Here is a 23,119-nt window from a genome sequence, read left to right on the forward strand (position 1 = left end):
TTACTTTGTTTTAGACAAATGTCTCCGTAGGCGTTGTCTTCCTCCCAAGCTGACTGCCGCAACACGGCCTGTGGTCCCCTCGAGGGGGAATCCGAGGGCATCTTCTTCAGTACCTTTCCCACAAGGAATTAGCAAAATGGGGCAAACTGACCCTTGGCCATGGGGGCCTTCACGTATGGACTTCCATCACCCTTGCCCTCTGGCCCCTGGGGAAACGGGCCCAGCACTGCTGCCCATGGGTGACGAGAAGGTGTCTACAGACAACAGAGATTTGGCTCCGCCCTCTCTCTTGCCTCTGAAGTGACTGGGAAACCCCAGAAAGAAGCTGAGAAAGTGAGGAGGGAACTTCTGGGCACAGGGGTCATTGGATGGTCCTGCTCAGGACACTGCACAGAACAACCTATCTACCTACACGCATAGAATACTGTGCAGCGGGTGCTGGGTGCAAAAGGGCAAGAGGAGGGGACAGGGCTTGGCACCGAATCAGTGCCCACTGGCATTCGGAAGGCCGAGCCTGGCCCACCCTGGGTCACAGAGCACAGCTCTACAGAGCTGAGGCAGGAGGCAGGCCTGAGGCTGGTAACGTGCACTTGCCCTGGGCTCAGGGCTTCCAAACAGAAAGAAAGGTAATCTGAGGTCTTGACCCCTCCCCTGAAATCCTTTTAACCCTTAGGGACAGGAGACAATACCAAGGTGACAGGCTAGGACTCAGGGCTGGAAGTCAGAAACAGTGGCGGGGCCCAGGCTCAGGGACCCTGTGTGGGCAGATGTATGCGTGCAAGGACGGTCACTGCCCAACACCTCAGACAAGGATAACAGGAGAGTCCAGGACCAGAGACCCAACACCATCGTAGGAAAACGGAATCCACATGAAAGGCCCTTGGGGGCGGGAGGAGGGGTGAAGAGGACATAACAAGGAGCGAGACTCCGTCGGCACAGATCCACGTGCTGACTTGGGCCGCTCTGTAACCTCTTTGGCCCATTCTGACACCACCCGGTAGGCAGGTCATAAACCCGTACGTGGGGTGGGCTGGAGGCAAAGAAGCTTCTGCACACACCACACAAGAGACCGTGCACAGACGCTGGGTGTGGCCTGCACAGACCTGTTCTCAAGGCCAAAGCCTTCTTCCCTCCTTTGTCTATTCACAAGAGTCAAGGATAAAAACTGCTTTCTCTTTGTTGACCTCAACGGCGAAAGCAATGCAGGCAGGGCCTCCGCCAGGTCACACAGCAGTCACGTTCTCACTGTCCACGCTGACAGGGGGAAGCGGGCGGCCGGAGTGCTGAACACCAGCCGATCATTCCTGTCTCACGTCCACGGTTCGCTTTGCAGAACTAGAAGCAGGTCCTGCTTCCTAGTGGAGCCGTTGTTCAAGTCAGTTGCTATTTCCTGAGCCTGTGCTGGGCAGCGACCGTGTAAGTAGTCATGGACAGCGCACATGACAGGCGCTCTGCCCTGGAGGACATCACAAGTGAACCCGGGGAGGATGACCGTGAACCCCTGTGGGACCAGCCTCTGGGCCAGTCTGCAGGGCAGGCAGCCGGGAGTCCGCGTTCTCTCTAGGATGTCTGCAGCCCGCCTCTTCCCGGGGCTTCCGAAAAGAGGGACATCATTTCAAACTTGAAATCACAGAGCCATCTGGCCAAGTCCTTCTCCAATCTTCTTCTGTTAGAAGTTGCAGAACCCGTCACCCAAGTGTACACCGAGTACAGAAAGATAATCAAGAAACCAATCGACATGATTACCTGGAGGGGACGGCGGGCACAGGGCAGAGGGGGCAGGCGGGCAGCAGGACTTTTTCTTACAACAGCTTGAGTTTTGAAGCAAATACGTTGATGATCTCTTCGGAAAAAGTAGGACCAGTTTTGAAGGTAGAAGCCCAGAATGTTCAGTGCCTGGAGTTGTTCAGAATGGAGTTGTGCTGGCAGAAGGCGGTGGGAGGGGGGTGAGCGGAGCCCCCACCACCTGCCCCGTCCTCACCCAAGGGCACTGGTGGGTCTGCCTTTTGCCCTCTGCCCGAGACACCATGGGCCTGGTCTGGACTTTTCTTTTCTAGCTGAGAAACCACAGCCCAGGGAGCAGGGCTCTGCCTCCGGGTCTCTCTTCCCATGAGATAGTCAAGAAGAGTCACACGCTCTCCGCCAAAGAAACCAATGCACCCGGCCCTTTTGAAAGATTTATTTTTCATTAAAAAATAAAAGTTATCTCAACAGGTCCGCATTGCAGCTTCCAGGGATGGCAACTTAACGGAGCGAGAAAAAAACCAGGCTGCTCAGTTCTCAAGTCACCTGACACTCTCATCAGGGGTTCCAAGGCACACGTGTCTTCAAACAAACAAACTTTATTCAGAAACAGTGAGAATAACGCAGAACTCCCTTCCCCGGACTCTTTCCAGCCCGCCCTCCTCAACCACCCCCCCCCTCCACAACAACCAAAAAACCTGAAATTCTCTTTTAAAAACTACAGAAATAAGTGCTGAGTCAGCAAGGGACCTGAGCGAGCTGCCCCAGCCCGCCGTATCTTTCTGCTTTGCTGACTGGATGCCCAGAGGCCCAGCAAGGAGAGAGCTGAGCCGCACCCCGGGACCGTGCCAGGTGGGGTGCTCACCCAGCGCCACAGCCTTCAGCGGGGGCAGGCAGTTCCAAGGCACTGTCTCCCTTTATGCAGGGCATCCTGTGGCTAAAGCATCCTTTCAGGAAGAGAGAGGCCTAAGGCACGTGTGAGTCTTCTCAAATGCTTGTGATGAAAATGCCAAATGCCAAGGAGACCTGTGGGAGGGAGGGAGGGAGAAAGGGAGGGAGGTAGATGGCTCTCTTCGCCCTCCCTTTACCAGGCTTTGGGAGTTTTGCTCTCCTATTCTCCTGCCTTCTCTCTTTCCCTTCTTCCCAGTGTCCCCTGCCCCTCAAAGAGTTTGATTTTAGCTTGACGGTGGCGGGGGTTCCGAAGAGGCTACTGGCAACTCCTGCGGCTGGCCTGGCAGCTCAGCCACCTCCAAGGGCACAGGGCAGGCTTGAGGTTCCTGGGTGTCACAGCGCTCCTCCTGTCCCTGCGAGGGCGTGGGGCACTCCTGGCGCTGCGCCTGGCTGTTCATCTTCTCTTCAGCTTCGATCTCTTCGGAGGTGGGGATGGAGTTCTTCTTGGGGCGGCCTTTGGGCTTGGTGGGCGCTTCCTGGCCACCTTTAAGGACCTGGAAGGGAGACAAGTGGGCATTAGATGCAAGAAAGAGCGCCTTCCCTCCACTTGACACTCAAAAGCATCTATGTCGTTCTCTCCCAGCAGTGACAGAGTTTGGCGAGAAGTTATCTTCAACCTGTCACCTCCAGGCTACAAAGACACCTTCATCCTTTACATGCTCGACGCGCTTTTAGTCAGTATCACATACTTTTTGGCATTAAATAAAAGGATCACAGACCTATAAAAAAATCCAACTTCATTAATGAGGAAAGAAATGAAAATTAAGATGTTAATGGGGTAGCAATGAAGTTGACAAGTAAAACAAAAAAAGACGATATTTGTAGCAAGCAGGAAAATACTCACACTCCAGGGTCAACATAGGTTGGGACAACCTTTCCAAAGGGCAGTCCGAGAGTTCAAATCAATCACAAGTTTTACAATGTGCACACTCTGACACGAAAATTCCATTTCTAATAATTTAGCCCGACAAAGTCATCAAAGACAAAAATTGACCTGCAAAACTATTCATGCCTGGCCTGGTGTGACTCAGTGGTTGAGCATCGGTCCATGAACAAAGAGGTCACCGGCAGTTCCCAGTCAGGGCACCTGCCTGGGTTTTGGGCTCGATCCTCAATAGGGGGCCGATTCTCTCTCATCACTGATGTTTCTATCGCTCTCTCTCCCTCTCCCTTCCTCTCTGAAATCTATAATATATATATTTATATATATATATATATGCTAGTAGTTGCTGATTTCCTGGGCAGCTAGTGAGAAGGACTAGCACAGATAATCAGGAGTGGGGTATATTTTTGTTACTTACACACCTACCTTACTCTTCTCTTCCCCATTTGAACAAAAGCTCTTTGAAGGTAAATCCTGCATCATTTCCTTGCTTTTCGCGCCCCAAGCATCTAATGTCTGCCTAACTCTCCATGCAGTCACTAAGTATTTGTTGACTTCCTGAAACAGCAGAGAGTACTCCCAGGTGCTGAATTATAAGAACGAATGTGTGGGGTGGGGGGATGGAGGGTTAATGGGGGGATAAGGACACATATGTAATACCTTAATAAAGAAATTTTTTAAAAAAGAATGAATGTAGTAACTTGATAAACAATAGTCCCTCTTTTAAAGAACAGCTTTATTGAGATATAATTCACATACCATCCATTTCTGGCGTACAATTTAGTGATTTTTAGTAGAGTCAAAAAATGTGCAACTATCACCAGAATCCAATTGTATAACATGTCCTCACCCCCAAAAGAAACCCCATGCCCATGAGCAGCCACTCTCCATTTCTCCCCATCTTCTGCCCCCCAACCCTAGGCAACCACTAATCTGTTTTCTGCCTCTACAAATGTGCCTATTCTGGACATTTCATATGAATGGCATCATATAATATGTCATCCTTTGTGACTGGCTTCTTTCTCTTAGCATAATGTTTTCAAGGTTCATCCATGTTATAGCACATACCAATATTTCATTCCTTTTACTGGCCAAATGATACCCATTGTATGGATATACCACATTCTGTTTACCCATTCATCAGTTAACGGACATTTGATGGACACTTGAGTTGTTTCCACCTTCTGGCTATTGTAAATAATGCCTCTGTGAATATGGATGTGCACATATCTGTTCAAGTCCCTGCTTTCATATCTTTTGGGTCTATACTCAGAAGTGAAATTGCTGGCTCACATGGTGACTCCATGTTTAACATTTTGAGGAACTTCCACGCTATTTTCCAAAGCAGCCGCACCATGTGACAGTCCAGTCAGCAGCATATGAGGATTCTATTTCTCTACGTCCTCACCAGCACTTGTTATTATGGTGGTTTATTTCCTATTAAAACCATCCCGGTGGGTGTGAAGCGGTTATCATTCTGTTTTGATTTGCAGTTCCTTGATGACGAATGACATTGAGCATCTTTCCAGGGGCCAATTGTCTATCTTCTTTGGAGAGATGTCTGTTCAAATCCTTTGCCCGTTTTTGAATTTTTATTATTGAGTCGTAAGAGTTCCTTATGTATTCTGGATACAAGCCTCTTACCAGGTACAAGATTTGTAAATATCTGCAGGTTGTCTTTTCCCTTCCTTGATGTCCTTCACAGCACAAAACATTTTAATTTTGCTGATGGCCAATTGCTTTTTTCTTTTGTTATTTGTGCTTTGGGTGTTATATCTAGGAAGATTTTGCCTAACCCAAGGTCATGAATATTTACTCATACTTTCTTCTAAGAGATTTATTGTTTTAGCCTACACATTTAGGTCTATGAGTCATCTTGAGTTCATTTCTGTGTGCGGTATGAGGAAAACCATACGTTCTCAACAAACACCACCTTTTAGCTGGGAATCCGCCCAGCCACGGTGCTTTCCGCCGAAACACACAGACTTGAAGGGCGCCTCTAACAAGGCGTAGATGTCGACAAAATCCACTTTTGGGGAGAAGACACCCCTGGTGTTGTTTTTCATGTCAGTGTCAGTATCTGATGTTGATTTCAGCGCAGCCTGTTGAAAGCGCCCGCATGTGCCAAGATGGAATTTACATGTTGCAAGCAGCTCCACTTGGTATGAAAGAGGTTACACAGAACGAAGGTGCCCCATGTAGCAATCCTGTTATAAAAGGGCAAGTCTAAGAAAGCCACCTAATTGGCAAAAGAAAGTCCAGCCCAGCAATTAGAGAGCACCACCCACGCAGCTTGGACTGACCCACCTGGCTGTTTTCGTACACACACACACACACACACACACACACACACACACGCCCCAAAACAATCACACCATTTTCTAAGTGGAATAAAACACTCCAGTGCCAGCAATAATTAGGAGATACCTACACTCTTGGCTGCTTTCCATACTCGACCTCTGGCCCTGCCTCCCAGCACACCTGACACGCCATTATCTCACCACCGCCCCACACCAGGAGCTGCGCGTTCTCATGCACCCCGTGGCCCTTCCCCCGGGACTCCTACTGCCCAATTATTCCTGGAGCCTCATTTAGTCTCCTTGGCCCTGAGTGGGCAGACAACCCATTGCACACAAGGTCCCATGTCGCTGGGAAAAACAACTAACACCATTTCCTTCTGGTAGCCATGCCCAGTGACAGATCCCTCTAGGCCAGGGATGGCGAACCTATGGCACGCATGTCAGAGGTGACACACGAACTCATTTTTTTGGTTGGTTTTTCTTTGTTAAGTGGCATTTAAATATATAAAATAAATATCAAAAATATAAGTCTTTGTTTTACTATGGTTGCAAAGATAAAAAAAATTTCTATATGTGACACAGCACCAGGGTTTTTCAAAATGCTGACACGCCAAGCTCAAAAGGTTCGCCATCACTGCCCTAGGCTCTAACATGAGATCAAATGTCCTATTGCTAAGGACGTCAGGACAAGGCCTCGCTTCCTGTCCAAGGTGCTTAGGTGGGGGGCAGGCAGTTGGACTATCGTAGTGGTCGGCAAACTCATTAGTCAACAGAGCCAAGTATCAACAGTACAATGATTGAAATTTCTTTTGAGAGCCAAATTTTTTAACTTAAACTATATAGGTAGGTACATTGTTATTAACTTAATTAGGGGACTCCTAAGGCTTAGGAAGAGCCACACTCAAGGGGCCAAAGAGCCGCATGTGGCTCGCGAGCCGCAGTTTGCCGACCACAGGACTACCTCCCCCATTATTTAGACAGGAACCTGAGCTGAGCAGGCAGAGGTGGTTCATCACCGTCAGAGAGCAAGCCGAGGGCAGGGCCAAGATTTGAACACAAAACCCCTGACCATTTGACTCGAACACCCTTCCCAGGATGTCACTGTGCTCAATGTGCGAGGGATACAGAAAATGTGCCGCTCTGATTTCTGACTTTCCAATATTTATCTGCAGTTAGCCAACCTCCCAGCAGAGCCCAGGCCACAGGCTCATTACCGGGAGAGCTCTGTGCTCCTTTTGCCTGCAGCTCTATGGGAAAGGGAGAGCCACGTAACTGACGGCTGTGTCCACAGAACTGGGAAGCAAGTTGGGATTCTCTAGCAGGAGTCTCTTCCCAGGACACGGCTCAGCGGGCTTTCTCCTCTTGGAGGGGGGATTTTCCACGACCTCAGGAGCCCTGACGCTAAGGAGCTGGCAGGGTGCAGCTGGTTGGCCTGTGGGGAAGGAGAAACCACAAACCTCCGGGGCTGCACTTAACCAGAGCCCCCAGAAGCTGGCTTCTCTCTTCTGGCCGCCCAAAGTCTGGATTCTCTGGAGATGTGAATGGCATGGACAGGTAAATAATTTTTTAAAAATAATAATAGCCTAGCCAGTGTGGCTCAGTGGTTGAGTGTCAACCTATGAACCAGGAGGCTTAATTCCTGGTCAGGGCACATGCCCGCCTTGTGGGCTTGAACCCCAGTGAGGGCCTTGCAGGAGGCAGCCGATCAATGATTCTCATCATTGATGTTTCTATCTCCCTCTCCCTCTCCCTTCGTCTCTGACATCAATAAAAATATATTTTTTAGCCCTAACCGGTTTGGCTCAGTGGATAGAGCGTCGGCCTGCGGACTGGAGGGTCCCAGGTTCGATTCCGGTCAAAGGCATGTACCTTGGTTGTGGGCACATCCCCAGTAGGGGGTGTGCAGGAGGCAGCTGATCAATGTTTCTTTCTCATTGATGTTTCTAACTCTCTATCCCTCTTCCTTCCTCTCTGTAAAAAAAATCAATAAAATATATATTTAAAAATATATATATTTTTTTTAAAAAAATAATAATGTCAACCAAAGAACTTGTATGCATATATGCATAACGCATGGACACTGATAAAGGTGGTGAAGGCCTGGGGTGGGGGTGGGGGGCGGGGGCAGGCTAGAAGAGGTCAATGGGGAAAAAGGGGGACATGTAATACTTTCAACAATAAAGATTTGAAAAATAATAAAATAAAAATAATAATAATGAGAAGAAGAGTAGCAGTTAATACTTCTTGGTCATGTTCTATGCGGCAGGCACTGTTCTAAGTTTTACCAGGATTAGCTCACCTTTGAAGGAACATATTAGGCTTTTACTGATGAGCAAACAGGTACACAGAGGTTAAGACACAGATGGCCACGGGTAGCAGTTTCACGGGATTGTTGATTATCTGCAGACTTACACTGCAAACGATGAGGATGCAACCCACCCACCTCTGTGATGGGGAGAGGAAGGCTGTATCCACGGGCCCCCTCCCGGAGCACACTTCTGCTTGCATCGTATTTCAGAGCCAAAAAAGACCACTGATGATGACGCTCTTGCGCCTGTTGCAAAACCCTGTGAGTCCTACTGGAACGAAAGCCAGACAGAGACGGAATAGAGTGTCCCATCTCGGGTGCAAGATTGCGTTTACCCAACCCGCTACAGGTTACCAATGCTGACCGGTAAAAACTCGTCAGAGATGCAATCTTGGTTTTGGCAGCACTGCCCTTGGCAGCCGTGCGAATAACTCTGAGAATCAAGTGCTAATCTTTTTCCAGTTCCAATTAGGTTACTAGCCTTGAGACATCTTTATTACCCAATTAGCTTTTTCTTTCCTTCCCAGTACCTGAAGAGATAGCCTTGAAAGCGTTTCACCAGGAAAATGCATGAAGCAATCAGGAGCCCAACAATGCCTCACTGTTCTGGGGGAGTCAGAGTTCAGACCCGCGACTGAACAATCGCTCTCACGCTTGAGCCCCAGCCGTTCCGAAGTCCTTCGAGTGCCCCCAATACTCCTGTCCCTTTCTTCTGCCTGTGACACCCTTCCCACCTTCACTTGGCACCTTTCTATCCATCCACTAGCACCAACTTAGATGGCGCCTCTTCCATGCCCCCCCTTCCCTATACACCTCTGAATCCTGTAATTCCTTCTGCTGTTGCCCTGATCATTGTGTATAATTACTAGTTTACAGGTCTGTGTCCCCGACTCGACTGAATACCTTTTCTAATTTTATTTTTAAAAAAATTTTGTTAATTCTCATCTGAGGATATTTTTCCATTGATTTTTTTTAGAGAGTGGAAGGCAGGGGGAGAGACAGAGAGAGAAACATCAATGTAAGAGAAACACATCAATTGGTTGCCTCCCGCATGCACCCCAACCAGGGCCAGGGAGAGGAAGGTTGTATCTAGGGGTCCCCTCCCAGAGCACAATTTGAACCTGCAACCTAGGTACATGCCCTTGACCGGAATCGAACCTGGGACCCTTCAGTCCGCAGGTTGACGCTCTATCCACTGCGCCAAACCGGCCAGGGCTCTGATTTTATCTCTTAGTGGGTTGGGTGCATGTCTTATCTTGGCACCTCTGTTGCCTGTGCTCAGTGAATGGCTGCTGAAGTTAACTGAAAACTCGGCACTTGTTTCCTCAAGGGACCTGAATATGGCTGGCCCGTGGAATCCTCTCTGAGGTTAAGTCTGCTAAGTGCCTTCCATCTTGTTCTATACGGCGCTGATAACCAGCAGGAACCAGCTGGTGAAAAACAAGTGACGTCAGAGGCCAGGGCACACGCGTGGTCCCACGGGCACTGGGCGGTGCTGGCAGAGATGGCAGGCTGCCGGTTCCCTAATCATCTGACTCATGAAAGATTGCTGATAACCAATTTAAACAATGCCTCTGCCACTCCGGGGACATTGATTTCCATGCCGGTGATTGCCGGGGAAGGAGGTGGGCGGTGGAACTTGCACAGAAAGCAGCGAAGGGACTTGCCCAAAATCTGCCAGGGAGGGGCACGCCTGGGAACAGAGTTTCTGACTCCCAAATCTGATTCGCCCAGAGATAACCCCCCAAAGGTTCCCGCCATCTGTCTCAGGGGTGCCTTAGCATTCTAAAAATTTTAGAGTAACTACCTATTCAACTGAATCCCATTCATCCTTCAATTTCAACTTATCCCTGCGGCTGTCCCCAACACCTCTCTTCTGAACTCTTATGGCGTATTACACCTTTAAATAAACAACCAGGACTTCATGAAAATGTCATCCCCAATGTCATCCTGGACCTTGATTCTCCAACGAGATCATAAATTCCACGAAGGGTTATATTTTATTTCAGTACTTCCTCCAGTGCCTAGGACAAGGCATGGTTCACGAGAGACGCTAACTGCATGGGTATTGAATCATGCGATCTATGTTTGTACATGCACCTGGCATCGCCACCTCACTTTGAGAGAGCACTTCATGAGCCAAGCCACTGCCAGCTGAAAATCCTTCCATCCCTTGCAGGGTCAGGACCCCCCAGGGGAAATGATGAACTTCGCCCAGGAGTTCCTTTCAGGATATATAATAAATGCTACCTTGTTGGCCTTTTCCTACTTTTTCCATGAATATTCATTTGTAGTTTATTTATTTATTTTTCTCATTGTTAGCAGGCATGGCAAGAGCTACACTTTTAGGAAAAAGTAATATTCGACAAAAAAATACGAAATTGAGAAAATCTGACTATCTATCACCTATTGAAAAATATCGATTGAAAACTAGGTTGAGGGATGGGTGGGAAATCCTTACTTATTTGGTTAAAGGTGAAAGACTTCATATTCCCATCCTTAAGACAACCAGGAACTATGGCTGGTGACCAGATGGGTTAGAACAGTGGTCGGCAAACTCATTAGTCAACAGAGCCAAATATCAACAGGACAACGACTGAAATTTCTTATGTGAGCCAAATTTTTTTAACTTAAACTATATAGGTAGGTACGTTGTTATTAACTTAATTAGGGTACTCCTAAGGCTTAGGAAGAGCCACACTGAAGGGGCCAAAGAGCCGCATGTGGCTCTCGAGCCGCAGTTTGCCGACCACGGGGTTAGGAGGTTAGAACATCATCCCGGCAGATCTGGTCCACATGCGAAGAGAAAGGGCCAGGTCAGAGGCCCTGCCGTACCTGGTCTCTGAAGACTAGAATAGAGCTTCTTCCCACCCTCATCCGGCCCTGCCCCTTTCTTCTGGGCTTTGACCTTGTCCCTTGTGGTTTACGAAACTGGAAATGAAACACTCAACTACTTTGAAAAGCTTTGATTTAACATGCCTCTAAAAAGAAGAGGGGCAAACTACTCTGAAAATTGAGTTCCTCAAATGCAGATGTTTATTCTTTCTTTTAGTGATATCTACTCTAATACGTTCTTTTAAAACACAAAGATGGGCCTGGTCGGTGTGGCTCAGGGGTTGAGCGGTGGCCCATGAACCAGGAGGTCACAGTTCGATTCCCAGTCAGGGCACATGCCCGGGTTGTGGACTTGATCCCCAGTGTGGGGCATGCAAGAGGCAGCTGATCCATAATCCTCTCTCATCATTGATGTTTCTATTTCTCTCCCTTTTCTCTGAAATCAATACAAATATATTCTAAAAAATAAATAAAAAACAAAGATGGACGGACTCATTAGCCAGGCACTAGATCAGTATTAGGGAATGGCAGTCATTCTACCCCCTGCATCAGAGGAACCTGAGTGCTTGTTAGCACACATTCCCACCCCGTCCTGTGACAGGGAATCAGAGTCCTGGGAGGGGCCTGGGTTCTGCATTGTCACCTGCTACCCAGGTCACTCTGGTGCCCACTGAAGTTTGAGAATCACTGCATTAGAGCACACACAGCTATGAGAACAGATGTGCCCTAAATATCATTATAAACAAAGAGTCCTGACATCTATTCTTGGCTGCTGGTGGGAGGCGGAAGGAAGTTCTTTGAAAAGGCTAGCAGGTGGGGTTAAATCTAGCAACTGAGAGGCTTGTGGGCTTTCACTTTCTGTTATTTCTAAGGAAACTAGAAAAGAATATCCTTCTAATCAGGAAATCCAGGTCAGGAGGAATGGCTTACCCTTCTGCTCACACAGCCTGCCTCCCAGCCGGCACCATAAAAGGCCTTCCAATCCCATGAGCCCAAACCACATGGTCCTTCCTGCCTTCTTCCCAGCCCTGCGGGAAGGATTCATTCTGCCATGATGGACTCGTGGTTGGACTCACTCTCTTCTTTCTTACCATTTTCTTCCATTTCATCCTGCGATTCTGATACCAGGTCTTCACCTGCAGTTGAGTGAGTCCCAGAGACTGGGCCAAGTCCAACCTAGAAGGCAAAAGGCACACAAAAAAAAAAAGATGAGGAAGGAGAGAAAGGGCAGTAGAGGTGGGGTCCTGGTAACTGGTTCCAGGTACTGCTGTCGAAATTCAGACCTTCCCCCTTAAACCAATTCTTCCTCAAAGAGCTTTGCTTTCCTTCCAAAAATCCGACGTTTGAAACTCTGGGAAGCTAGAGACGGATGTCCGTGCCCAAGGACTGTCTACATGGATCTGAAAAGAATTTCTGAGTCTTCATGGCAAAGTCCTTTTCCTGCAAAGCCTGACAGTCTTTACTCTGACTCTATACAAAATGAAGATTCTGACCCAGAATCCAAAGGCAAAGTCGTATTTTCCTAATTGGAATCCCACTCATCATTCCAGATCCAGCTCAAGTCCCCCCCTCCTGCAGGTGAGCCTCCTGGATACCCCCAGCTCATGCGGGATGTCTCCCCTACACCCTCCCCTGGGTCAGCCACCACCCAGGTGGCTCCAGGTTCTCAGTTGGTCTCTTATTGTTTCACATCAGTTATTGCTGCCTCCCTAATTCAACTGCAAGAGCGGAATATGTCTTCTGCTTCTTTCATAACCACAAAAGTGCCTATCACGTTCTAAATCCAGAACTGTGGCTCCAGCACACTTTCTGATAGGCTCACTGTAGCTTCCCTAAATTGTCATAATGCCAGATTCCCCCCCAAAAAACACACATTAAATCTGCAGCCCCTCCTGCTTCCCATTCTACTGCTAATCGTGGTTCTGCATTTCTCCGTAGCCTTCTGAAAAGTCTTGAATGTCAAAACCATTCCTGGAAAATGTGCAGTTGGAGCCATTTCCAGCAACACAGCAACCGTTGCCTGGGTACCACAGCGCCCAGGCTATGTGCTAAGCCCCTGACATATGCTATCTCACTTATTCCTTTCACCACACTGTGAAATAGGTATAATTATTCCCATTTTACAGACAGAGATCTGAGGCTCAGAATCTCTTTGAAACCATGGCCAAACCCTGACAGCTGCCTGTTTTTGTGAATAAAGTTTTACTGGAACACAGACACGCTCATTCGTTCATATATTGTCTGTGGCTGCTTTCATGCTACAACCTCTGAGTTGAGTAATTGTGAAAGAGACCACAGGCCCATAAAGCCTAAATATTTACTCCCTGGCCTGTACAGAAAATCTCTGCTGACTGCTGGTAGATGATCCTATAGTAAGAGGTGGAGCCAGGATTCCAATTTATTTACATCTGACTTGTACGCCTCCTCCTGTATTGGGGCTCACCTCCACCACCATTTTTTCATGCAAGTTAGACCTACAAGAAGTTCTATTTTGTTTTGTTTTGTTAATCCTCACCGGAGGATATCCCCCCTCACTCCCCATTGATTTTTAGAGAGTAGAAGGGAGTGGGGGAGACAGACAGAGAAACATCAATGTGAGAGACACACCAACTGGTTGCCTCCTGCACACGCCCTGACCTGGGACCAGGGATCGAGCCTGCAACCAAGGCATGTGCCCTTGACCGGAATGGAACCTGAGACCCTTCAGTCTGCAGGCCAATGCTCCAACCACTGAGCCAAACTGGCCAGGGCCAAAGGGAAGCTCTTGCTCAGCTTTGGTGAGGGAAGTGCAGGGACGCTCCACCACCAGGAGGAGCAGACAGCGGAGGGGAGCATATGAATGAGGCTGCACTCCTCAGTCCTCAAGCCTGCAACTGTGGACCTGTGTTGCTGAGAACCCCAGGCCTACCTGGGCAACAGTGGGAGGAACCACCTTGGGAGCCTACATTCGCTGCCCTGTGGTGAACTGGGTCGGTGAGCCAGTGTGGGCCTCTAAGACAGCACCCGGGGCCGAGCACCCTTGAGACAGCATAAGCAGAGACCACCGCTTTGGAAGACTGGGTTTCTGAGGAGTGTGATTTGTAGAGCTAAGATCTATGATCTCACACAGCCATAGCCTGAGCCAGGGGGAGTCTCACGTGTTAGTTCCCAGCTGCACCTTTCTCTACCTGAGGGGTAACGAGCAAAATCTCACCCTCAGGAAGAGCAGTAGGTGCAGGCAAGGAAGGTTCCAGGTGCCAACTCTTGGCACGCCCAGGTGAGGCTGCCCAGCCCCCTGCTTTGACTAGAGTACACAATTTAAATCTCCAATAATAGCCTGGCATGTGAGTTCAGTGGTTAGAGCATCAGCCTGTGCACCAGAGGGCATGTACCTGGGTTGCAGGCTTGATCCCTGGCCTTGGTCAGGGATGTGTCTCTCTCACATTGATCTCTCTCTCTTTCTCTCTCTCCCTCCCTGCCAGGCCTCCCTTCTTCCCTCCTTCTCTCCCTCCCTTAATCCTCTCTGAAAATCACTGGGAAAGATATCCTCAGGTGAGAATTAACAAACAAAAAATAAGTAAAATAAAATAAGTAAATCTCCAACAATAAAAGCAGTCTTTCCTCAAAGGACTTCAGACCCGGTCCTAAATCTGCCTTCACATATATCTGGTCGTCCCGGTAAAAGGGCTGCTGGAAGCTGACAGTTTTATTAAAAGCCATTTACAGACTGAAGCTAATCACCTCCCAGCGCCAACGGCACTCAGCTCTCTCCACGAAGGAGGCACTCCTTCCCAAGCAGCATCTCAGTAAGAATGCAGGGGGCAACCCCAGGACCTCTGGCCTCCCTGGAGACGGGTCCCCCCGGGCTCCCACTGCGCCCCCTGAGCCGGTTCACCGGAGGCCACCAGGTGCATTCGTCAGTGGAAGATTCAGTTCACAGCCCTGCCACCGCGCTCGCACACGGGTTAGCTCACTTGGGAAAAATGCACCCTTGGCTCACTCTGGCTAGAGAAACACTTCACTGTCATCAGCTTTCTCTCATTACCTGCCACCGTTACAAATTCTCACTTCCCTGCATAGTCGCTTAAATGGGGTCACCTAGGAAACCGGAGAAACAAACAATGAGGATGAGGGAGAGAGCTGTGGGAGGAGGCAGCGCTCATGGCCCTGGTCACGTACAGAGGTGAGGAACGGCTGAGAGGGCAGGTTAAGGCGGCAGCTTCGATGCCAGCCAAGTGGTGTCCTCCTCCCCAGGCAAGTTCATCAGTCCTGTGGCGGTCACCTGAGAGGCGCCTGGGCAGGTAGCAGGACGCCCCAGGAGGTTGACTGGGAACTAACAGTTCTGTTTCAAAATCCTTTGACTTCTAGAAGGTAAGCCTACCATGTTACCCGTGCACATTGAAGGCCTTTCAATACACCACCCCGCAGTTCATGAAAAATGGTGCCCACTCCACCTGGCTGCTCAGGTATGTGAGGCTCTTCCTTACATGCGGGGCATGAACGTGGCCCTTTGTTACCTAGAGATCCCATCTATTGATCCCCAATGCACAGACCCGTCTCCACTGTCCACCCAAAGGCACCCCACGCTCATGTCCAACCAGAACTCACTCTTTCTCTGCAAAACCCACTCTGGCCTCAGCCTTCCAACTTCAGGTCATAGAGCTCCTGTTTCCCTGGCGGCCCAATCCAGGAACCCCGGAATTCTCAACCCTGTTTCTCTTCCTCATGGCAAGGTCTATTCTGTCCCTTCCACCTTCAACATTGTTCTCCAACCGCTCCTCTCCTCTCTGTTCCCACCGTGACCACCTTCACTCAGGTCTTCAGTGACTGTCCAGACTCCCTGGTATTCCTGCCCCAGGTCTTCCCTCTCTAATCAATCATGTACGGTGGCACCGATGTGAGGATTTGGAAATGTAATCTGGCCATGTCACTTGCAGCTCTTAATGACTGCTGATGGACGGCCTAAACCAGTGATGACGAACCTATGACACGCGTGTCAGGGGTGACACGCGAACTCATTTTTTTGGTTGTTTTTCTTTGTTAAATGGCATTTAAATATATAAAATAAATATCAAAAATATGTCTTTGTTTTACTATGGTTGCAAAGATGAAAAAGTTTCTATATGTGACATGGCACCAGAGTTAAGTTAGGGTTTTTCAAAATGCTGACACGCCGAGCTCAAAAGGTTCGCCATCACTGGAAACAGTCAAGTGCACGTCCTTTGGCTAGGCATACAAGGTTCTTCTCACTTCTGCAGCCTCATCCCCCACCACACCCCCATTCACCCCTTAAGCTGGAGATGTCCTGACCACGGGCAGCTCCCTCAACGTGCCCAGCGAGCATGCTTCTCTCCCTCCTGCGGTGAAAGCTCTTCTTCAACATTGCCTCCTCTGAGAAGCCTTCCCTAATCCTGCTGACACACTCAGCGACATCGCGGTGCCTCTACTGCCCTTGGTCACACACATCCTGGCGCCAGCGTCCAGCTCACTGGGTTGTAGTGTGGCAGTCACTTCCTCTCCAGATCTCCTCCAGAGCAGGACTCTTGTCTACTACTTCCTGGACCCATAATCCCCTCCACAGCGCCCGGCACAGAGGACCCTCAGCAAACAGCTAGTGGCTGCTCACCTAATTGACTCAGTCGACAAATTCTCTTTTAGTCAGGGATTTGCATTTAAATGTTTATCCAACAGCTCCTACAGAGCTTGAGACAGGCCTTGCCGTTTCCTTCCTTTTCTCCCGGAAAACACTCCCAATAAAAGTAAGCTCAGCCATCTCCAGAGTGAGTCTGAGGAACAAGATAAGACACACACTCTTGGGTATTTTGCGGTTCAGATGCTAAGTTAAAGCAAGGGGCTGAGGCGAAAGCCTCTGAGTAAAGCAGGAGTCCCAGCCCCCTCGTCTGGATCTCCGGTGTAAAGACAGGGATCTGAGCCAGGTCCTTTTTGGTCTCAGCCTAGTGCCTCTGACTTGATACCCATCCAACGCACCAGGACATCTGACAGCTCCTCAACCCGCTCAATCCAGCCTGCCTTCAGGAGCCAGGCAGCGGGCGGCCCAGGTGGGAGCTGGACTATGAGAAGGCTGAGAGCATGGGTCCCAACTCCCCATCTAGTCCCACTGCATCTGGTCCTGGGTGTGAGTGACTTTAGAAGCTACGCCTGCTCCCCAGCTGAGAGTCTGGGCAACCGTCCACTAAACTTCCCCTCATTGCTTACATTGGAGTCGTTAAGTTAAAATATGGAGAGACAGTGAGGAGTACAACTTCGGCACCAGGCCGGTTCCTGTGGGGACCAAGTGTGATGCGTTCACATGGGTTGGCTGCTGTCCAACCAAGGCTGAGAAGATGTGGGCCAAGGACCAGGCCCTGCCACCGTGTCCTGCATGTCACGGTTCTTGTGCCCAGGTGTCCCATGGCGAGAGCAAAAGGAGTCTCCCTTCTCAAGGCCCTGAGCTGCGGGCAGCCCCTCCCCGGGTGCTCACCTGTCCGGGGTGGACAAGTACTTCTGCTTCTGGAATTTCTTCTCCAGGCCCATGAGCTGCAGCTCCGTGAAGATGGTGCGACTCCGGCGGGGTTTCTTCTGCCGCGGGGTGAGCTGCTCCGTCTCGGACTCGCTGCTGCCTAGCGCCTCGCCGCCCGGGGCCTCGGCAGGGGCAGCCTCGGCAGCGGGGTGGCGGGACAGCGTCTGGGCGATTCCCGGGGTGGCGGGGACCAGGTGAGAGATGACTGTGGGCTGTCGGGTGATCACGGAGAGGAGAGGATATGCCCGGAGGGAAGCGGGGCCTGGAAGACAAGCAGGGAGGCAGGTCACCCAGAGAGCCGGGCGGAAGGAGGCCAGGGCCCCTGGAGGACCACTTGCTGAGACCCTGCCTGGCGGGGGCTCCAGATGGGAAGGAGGGAGAAGAAGCAACTCAAGACCTGTAATGGCCGGGTGGGCAGGATGCGTGCAGATGTGCTCAGCCTGGGAGGGAGAACATTCGAGTCCCCCCACAGCCAGAAGCACGTTGGGTTTGAAGTGACTCTCCCCCACCCGCCCCCTCTTTTGAACCCCTAACTTAAGGTTTCAGAGACATGGGTCAGTAGAACTGGGCAGGTGAAAAAGTAGTCAGAAAATGCTAGAACCACATACTTGAGAAAGCCCACCTAGATCTGTAATAGACAAACTTCCCTGAGCCCCCTGTGGTTTCTATAGAAGTCCAGGGTCGTAACTCTGAATGCTTCCTGAGGAGCCTGTATACCCGGAATCCTAACATTTTTCAGACCTGGAAGGATGCTTCGAGGTTATTTCATTCAACTGCCTCATTTCAGAGACAAGGAAACGGTCCCCTTAAGGCTGAGCGACTTGCCTCGGATCACAGAGCTCAGAACCTGCGATTCAGGGGTCAAACCAAGTTCTTCTGGCTTTGAAGTCCAGTGCGGTTATCGCCACATCTTGAGTCGCATGGATGGACCTCGTTTAGAAGGGGGGTGCGGCAACGCGATTTTAATTCACACGAAAACGCAGGCACCTTATGACCAGCTGCCTACAGCACTGTGTTAGGGAGGATTCTGAGGCTGGGTCAGAGCTGGCTGAGGGGAGCACTGAGGTTGATTAGTGCTGTCTGCCCCGGGCACGCAGGAGGCGGATGGTGTGGTGGCAGACACTCTAGTTATGTGACACTCCACTTTAGGAATGTCAAGGCCAGAGCACTTTTCTGCCCCAAAATAGGTTATGTCTTTATTTTATTATTATTTTTTTAAAATATATCTTATTGATTTTTTACAGAGAGGAAGGGAGAGGGACAGAGAGTTAGAAACATCGATCAGCTGCCTCCTGCACACCCTCTATTGGGAATGTGCCTGCAACCAAGGTACATGCCCTTGACCAGAATCGAACCTGGGACCCTTCAGGCCGCAGGCCGACGCTCTACCCACTGAGCAACACCGGTCAGGGCATAGGTTATGTCATTAAAGTTCAAGTAACAATGCTCTTCCTCTTCACGATTCAATCGTATCGAGTTTTACATCTTTTAAATGTAAATCATTTTATTTCTCCAGGCCTCAGCTTTGTCCTTCAGATGGTGAGTAAAAGTAGATCATTCCAGAGTCCTTCGAACGCTAACACTCTGATGCCACAAAAGTGTCTGTCATCCAAGCCTGTCTTGAAGACTCAGGGGCTGCCCCCTGGGACTCAGTCCGGCCCTGACGGCTCCCAGGAGGGCAAGGCAAGTACCCGAGCCCACAGCACTCAACGCTGGTTCTGGGCTCAAACCCACGAACATCACGAAGCACCAGGTGCTACTTGTGTCCTCTCTCTCCTCCGGGCTGGGGTTTCCCTTCTTATTCACCCCTAGGCTTCTGTTTGGACCCGGCCATCGTTATCAGAACAGACGACTTCTCCTGTTCTTTGACTCTCCTTGTAGTCAAACCACAGCGTTGCTAAATAAATAAGCCCCAAGGGCCGTGACTCCCAGTAATTCTCCCGCCAACACGAACACTGAGGTTTTGGGTAGTCGATTTTTTTCAGAAAGAAAAAAGCATCTGGGAATATTTTGTAGCAGAAAATGAGGACATTGTGCATGGAGGGGAGGGGCAGGGAGCTTGCCCAGCCTGCACCCTCTCGCAATCCAGGACCGCTGGCTCCTAACAGCTCGCCTGCCTGCCTGATCACCCCTAACCACTCTGCCTGCCTGCCTGATCGCCCCTAACCACTCTGCCTGCCTGCCTGATGGCCCCTCACCACCTCTACACCTCGGCCCTCACCACCACAGCTTCATCGGGAAGGACGTCCGGAATGATGTCCAGAAGGTCGTTCGGCTGTCCGGTCTAATTAGCATATTATGCTTTCATTATTATAGATAGCTTGGGCCATAAAGCTTATGCTTAAACTTAATGAAAACCTTCATTTTAAAAGAAGAAGAAAAAAACCAAAAACTTCTGATGAATGACAGTGATTTAAGGCAATAGCCTTCACCGAAGTCTATAGTTTCAGGACTCCTGACCCAACAATCTGATGCAAATTGTGACAAAGCCGCACTGTCTCCCACCAGCTAGCTAGAGTACCTTCTGATGCCGGGAGGGCCACACACACAGGGCCACGTGATGCCACTCAATGTTTGGGGGTGTCAGGAGGACCACCGCTCACCGCTGTCCATAAGTCTAACTGCGGCGAGGCGCTGTGTGAGTGTGGGGTGTGTGGGGCCCGTCTCCAGGTTCAGAGGAACCAACAAGGCTGGAACAGGAGTCAGGGTGGGCATGTGTGTCTGCCACGCACTGAGTCTCCCTACAGGCAAACCAACGGGATGCAGAAAAGTGAGACGAAATAGACTCTAGCCAGCTGCTCGCTGTCTTTTCCCGTTTTCATACACGGCCTGATTTCCAACCAAACAGCACTGGCCCGGAGCTTTAATTCCACAAAGCACGTGCACACCCCCATTTGCTATTCGCACAAAAGCGCTGTGAGATAGTCCAGCCACGTATTGATATGTTGGCTACACATCAAATTCAGGTTTTAAAAATAGGAGAAAATGTATCCATGCATGCGGGGGTCCTTTGGTTTCTGGGGGGGCAGGTCATGTGTAACACTATGTACGAAGTTTGTCTTTCCCTTTTCCCGAGAATTCGCACTATGTGACCATGTTGACTGGAGACAGCTGCCTGCCGCCCTTGGACCCTGCGCATACGCTTGTGAAATTCAAGCACAGGATCGGCCCCTGAGAGGGAGTAATGACTGTGCTAAACCGAAGACACTGTTTAAGCAAACATCTTTCGGGCTGACAAAAGGCGTGCAAACGTGACCGCAATGAATGCATTCCCTAATCGTTTTGGTTTTTTTCTCCCACCAACGCCCCTCACCAGTGTTTTGCTGTAGGATGTCTCTCACATAACCGTGTGTATCCTGTACCTAGAAATAGTTCCCTGCCAAATGTTTGGCCTCTTTGAGAGTTTGTTTTGGATCAGAAAAACTGGAATACATTAGTGGTAGGCTGATGCCCAGGAACTTAAAACAACTCAGAAACATATAAAGAAGTCTCCCCTCACAGCATTCAACCCTGAATCATAGAGACAGACTTCGTCATTGTTCCTAGGTATGTACAAACATAGGTCTGTTCCGAATATAGTAGTATGTTTGCTGATCTATGGACACACATCATTACAAGGTGTTTATTTTGTAAAATATAAATTATCACTTTGTTGTTTTGTTTTTTTAATGCAGAGCCAATAATCCCCAAACCATATGATGACTAGTCCAGTGACTTAAAATGTTAAGATACAGTTCAGCTCACAAAGAAATGGAGTTGGGGCCCTAGCTGGTGTGCGGCTCGGTTGGTTGGGGGTCACCCCATGCATCGAAAGGTTGCCGGTTCGATCCCCAGGCGGGACACACGTAGGACCTCGGGTAGGCTCAACAGTGCGTTTTCCATTGCACCGATTCTGAAGCGGTGAGCTCATGGATGGGAACTCGCTCTGGCCATGCACAGGCACGTCTTCCTCACTAAGTGTCTCACCGCAGGGGCCCCGTCTACTCCTGCCACAGCTGCGCCTCAACGTTGGAGAGAATCCCGAGTTGCTGTTGCTCTTATACATCCCGCCTGCACTTCTCCTCCATCCCTCCACCATACCAGTCCCCAGTGGGCTCTCCACACCCACATGTCCGCTTGGCACAGGGAGGGCCACAGGTCCGAGGGCAGAAGCCTCTCCGAGCCGCCTGCCTGTCCGATTTATGGGGCAGGAACGCGTGATGCATATGTCCGCAGACGGCCTCAGACGGACACACAAGCGCACAAAGACACGGGTGTGGACTGAGTCAGCCGACCTGAAGAGGGACTCGGAGGAACAACTGGGTAGCTGGCTGCTTCCTGGGAAAAGTCATAGAACCACCGCACCCCAGTATTCCCAGGGGCTCCCACCCCTGCAAACTGGCTGGGAATTTTGAGTCGTGGAAAGAATAGGGCCTCTCCCAGGGACTTGTGGGGTGACCGTAAGCAGGCTTCTAAAACTTTCTTAGTTTCAATTCCTTCTTCTAAAAGCAGGGCTAATAATTGCAGGTAATTGCAAGGATTAAATGCGTCAACGTACGTCAAGTGCCCGTTGGGCATGTAATTGCTCTTCGTTCCCTTTTCTTTCCTCCTCTCACTTTTGTTGCCTGGCACTCTGTGCGTGTGTCAAATGAAAGTGGATCAACTGTCTTATCAAGAAAGCAGGCTCACTGCCGGCCGGTGTGGCTCAGCGGTTGCGCATTGACTTATGAATCAGGAGGTCACAGTTAGATTCCCGATCGGGGCACGTGCCTGGATTGGGGACTCCATCCCCAGTAGGAGGTGGGCAGGAGGCAGCTGATCACTGATTCTCTCTCATCATTGATGTTTCTCTCTATCTCTTCCTCTCTGAAATCAATAAAAAATATATATATTTAAAAACAGAAAGCAGACCTACCTCTGAACTATGCATGTGTATCTTCTTACCTGCTGTGCATTCGTGTGCCAAGCAAGATCCAGAAACACCAGAATCTGCCAGCTTTTCTTTGCCAAAGAGAGGACTTCAAATGCCCTTACAGTGATGTCCTGAGACTGACAGTGACAGGAGAGCTAAGGGGAATCAGCGGGAGGGCCAACCTGGCCAGAGGTCCCCCCAGAACAGTGGTTCTCAACCTGTGGGTCGCGATCCCTTTGGCGGTCGAACGGCCCTTTCACAGGGGTCGCCTAAGACCATACTGCATATCAGATATTTACATGATGATTCATAACAGGAGCAACATTACAGTGATGAAGTCGCAGCGAAAATAATTTTATGGTTGGGTCACAACATGAGGAACTGTATTTAAAGGGCCAGAAGGTTGAGAACCACTGCCCTAGAACTATCAGGGCTCCAGTAAGAACTGCTCTGGTTTTGCAGCCCCGTCTCAAAAATTCACAGAGCAGCCTACGAGTCCTGAAGCAGAGCCCTTCCCCAGGTTAGGCATCGGCAAAAAAGGATGAAGTTGGTGGGACACAAGACGGACCCAAGTCAAGTTTCTTAAATTACAAGGAAAACAGATATGGGGCACGGGGGTGCGGGGGGTTAACATTCATTTGCCCTGCCTTATGCTGAAAGTAGACTAGAGAAAGGCCGGGCTGTGGGTAAGTGGCAACCGGACACAGAG

The 23,119-nt window shown here is 49.8% G+C and overlaps 1 protein-coding gene across 5 annotated transcripts in view; it reads right to left on the reverse strand.

Annotated features, from left to right (window-relative positions):
* Window positions 1-2,163: 2,163 nt before the first annotated feature.
* BARX2 (BARX homeobox 2) overlaps window positions 2,164-23,119 on the reverse strand; it is a 57,645-nt gene continuing 36,689 nt past the window's right edge. The window contains exons 2-5 of one of the 5 annotated variants that reach the window (XR_004974839.1): window positions 17,481-17,781; window positions 12,112-12,196; window positions 8,177-8,453; window positions 4,293-5,784 (exon numbers count right to left, since the gene is read on the reverse strand). Coding sequence is in view for 3 of the 5 variants with exons in the window: in XM_036353741.1 (XP_036209634.1) it covers window positions 2,919-3,188; window positions 12,112-12,196; window positions 17,481-17,781 (656 nt within the window). In the remaining 2 variants the exon portion in view is untranslated. Of the gene's footprint in view, window positions 3,189-4,292; window positions 5,785-6,468; window positions 7,310-8,176; window positions 8,454-12,111; window positions 12,197-17,480; window positions 17,782-23,119 lie in introns of those variants that run through there. The other 4 variants (XR_004974840.1, XM_036353742.1, XM_036353741.1 and 1 more) reach the window with 4 other exon arrangements.

Source organism: Myotis myotis, unplaced genomic scaffold (assembly GCF_014108235.1).
Source record: "Myotis myotis isolate mMyoMyo1 unplaced genomic scaffold, mMyoMyo1.p scaffold_m19_p_20, whole genome shotgun sequence".
In the NCBI taxonomy this organism is placed as follows: Eukaryota; Metazoa; Chordata; class Mammalia; order Chiroptera; family Vespertilionidae; genus Myotis; species Myotis myotis.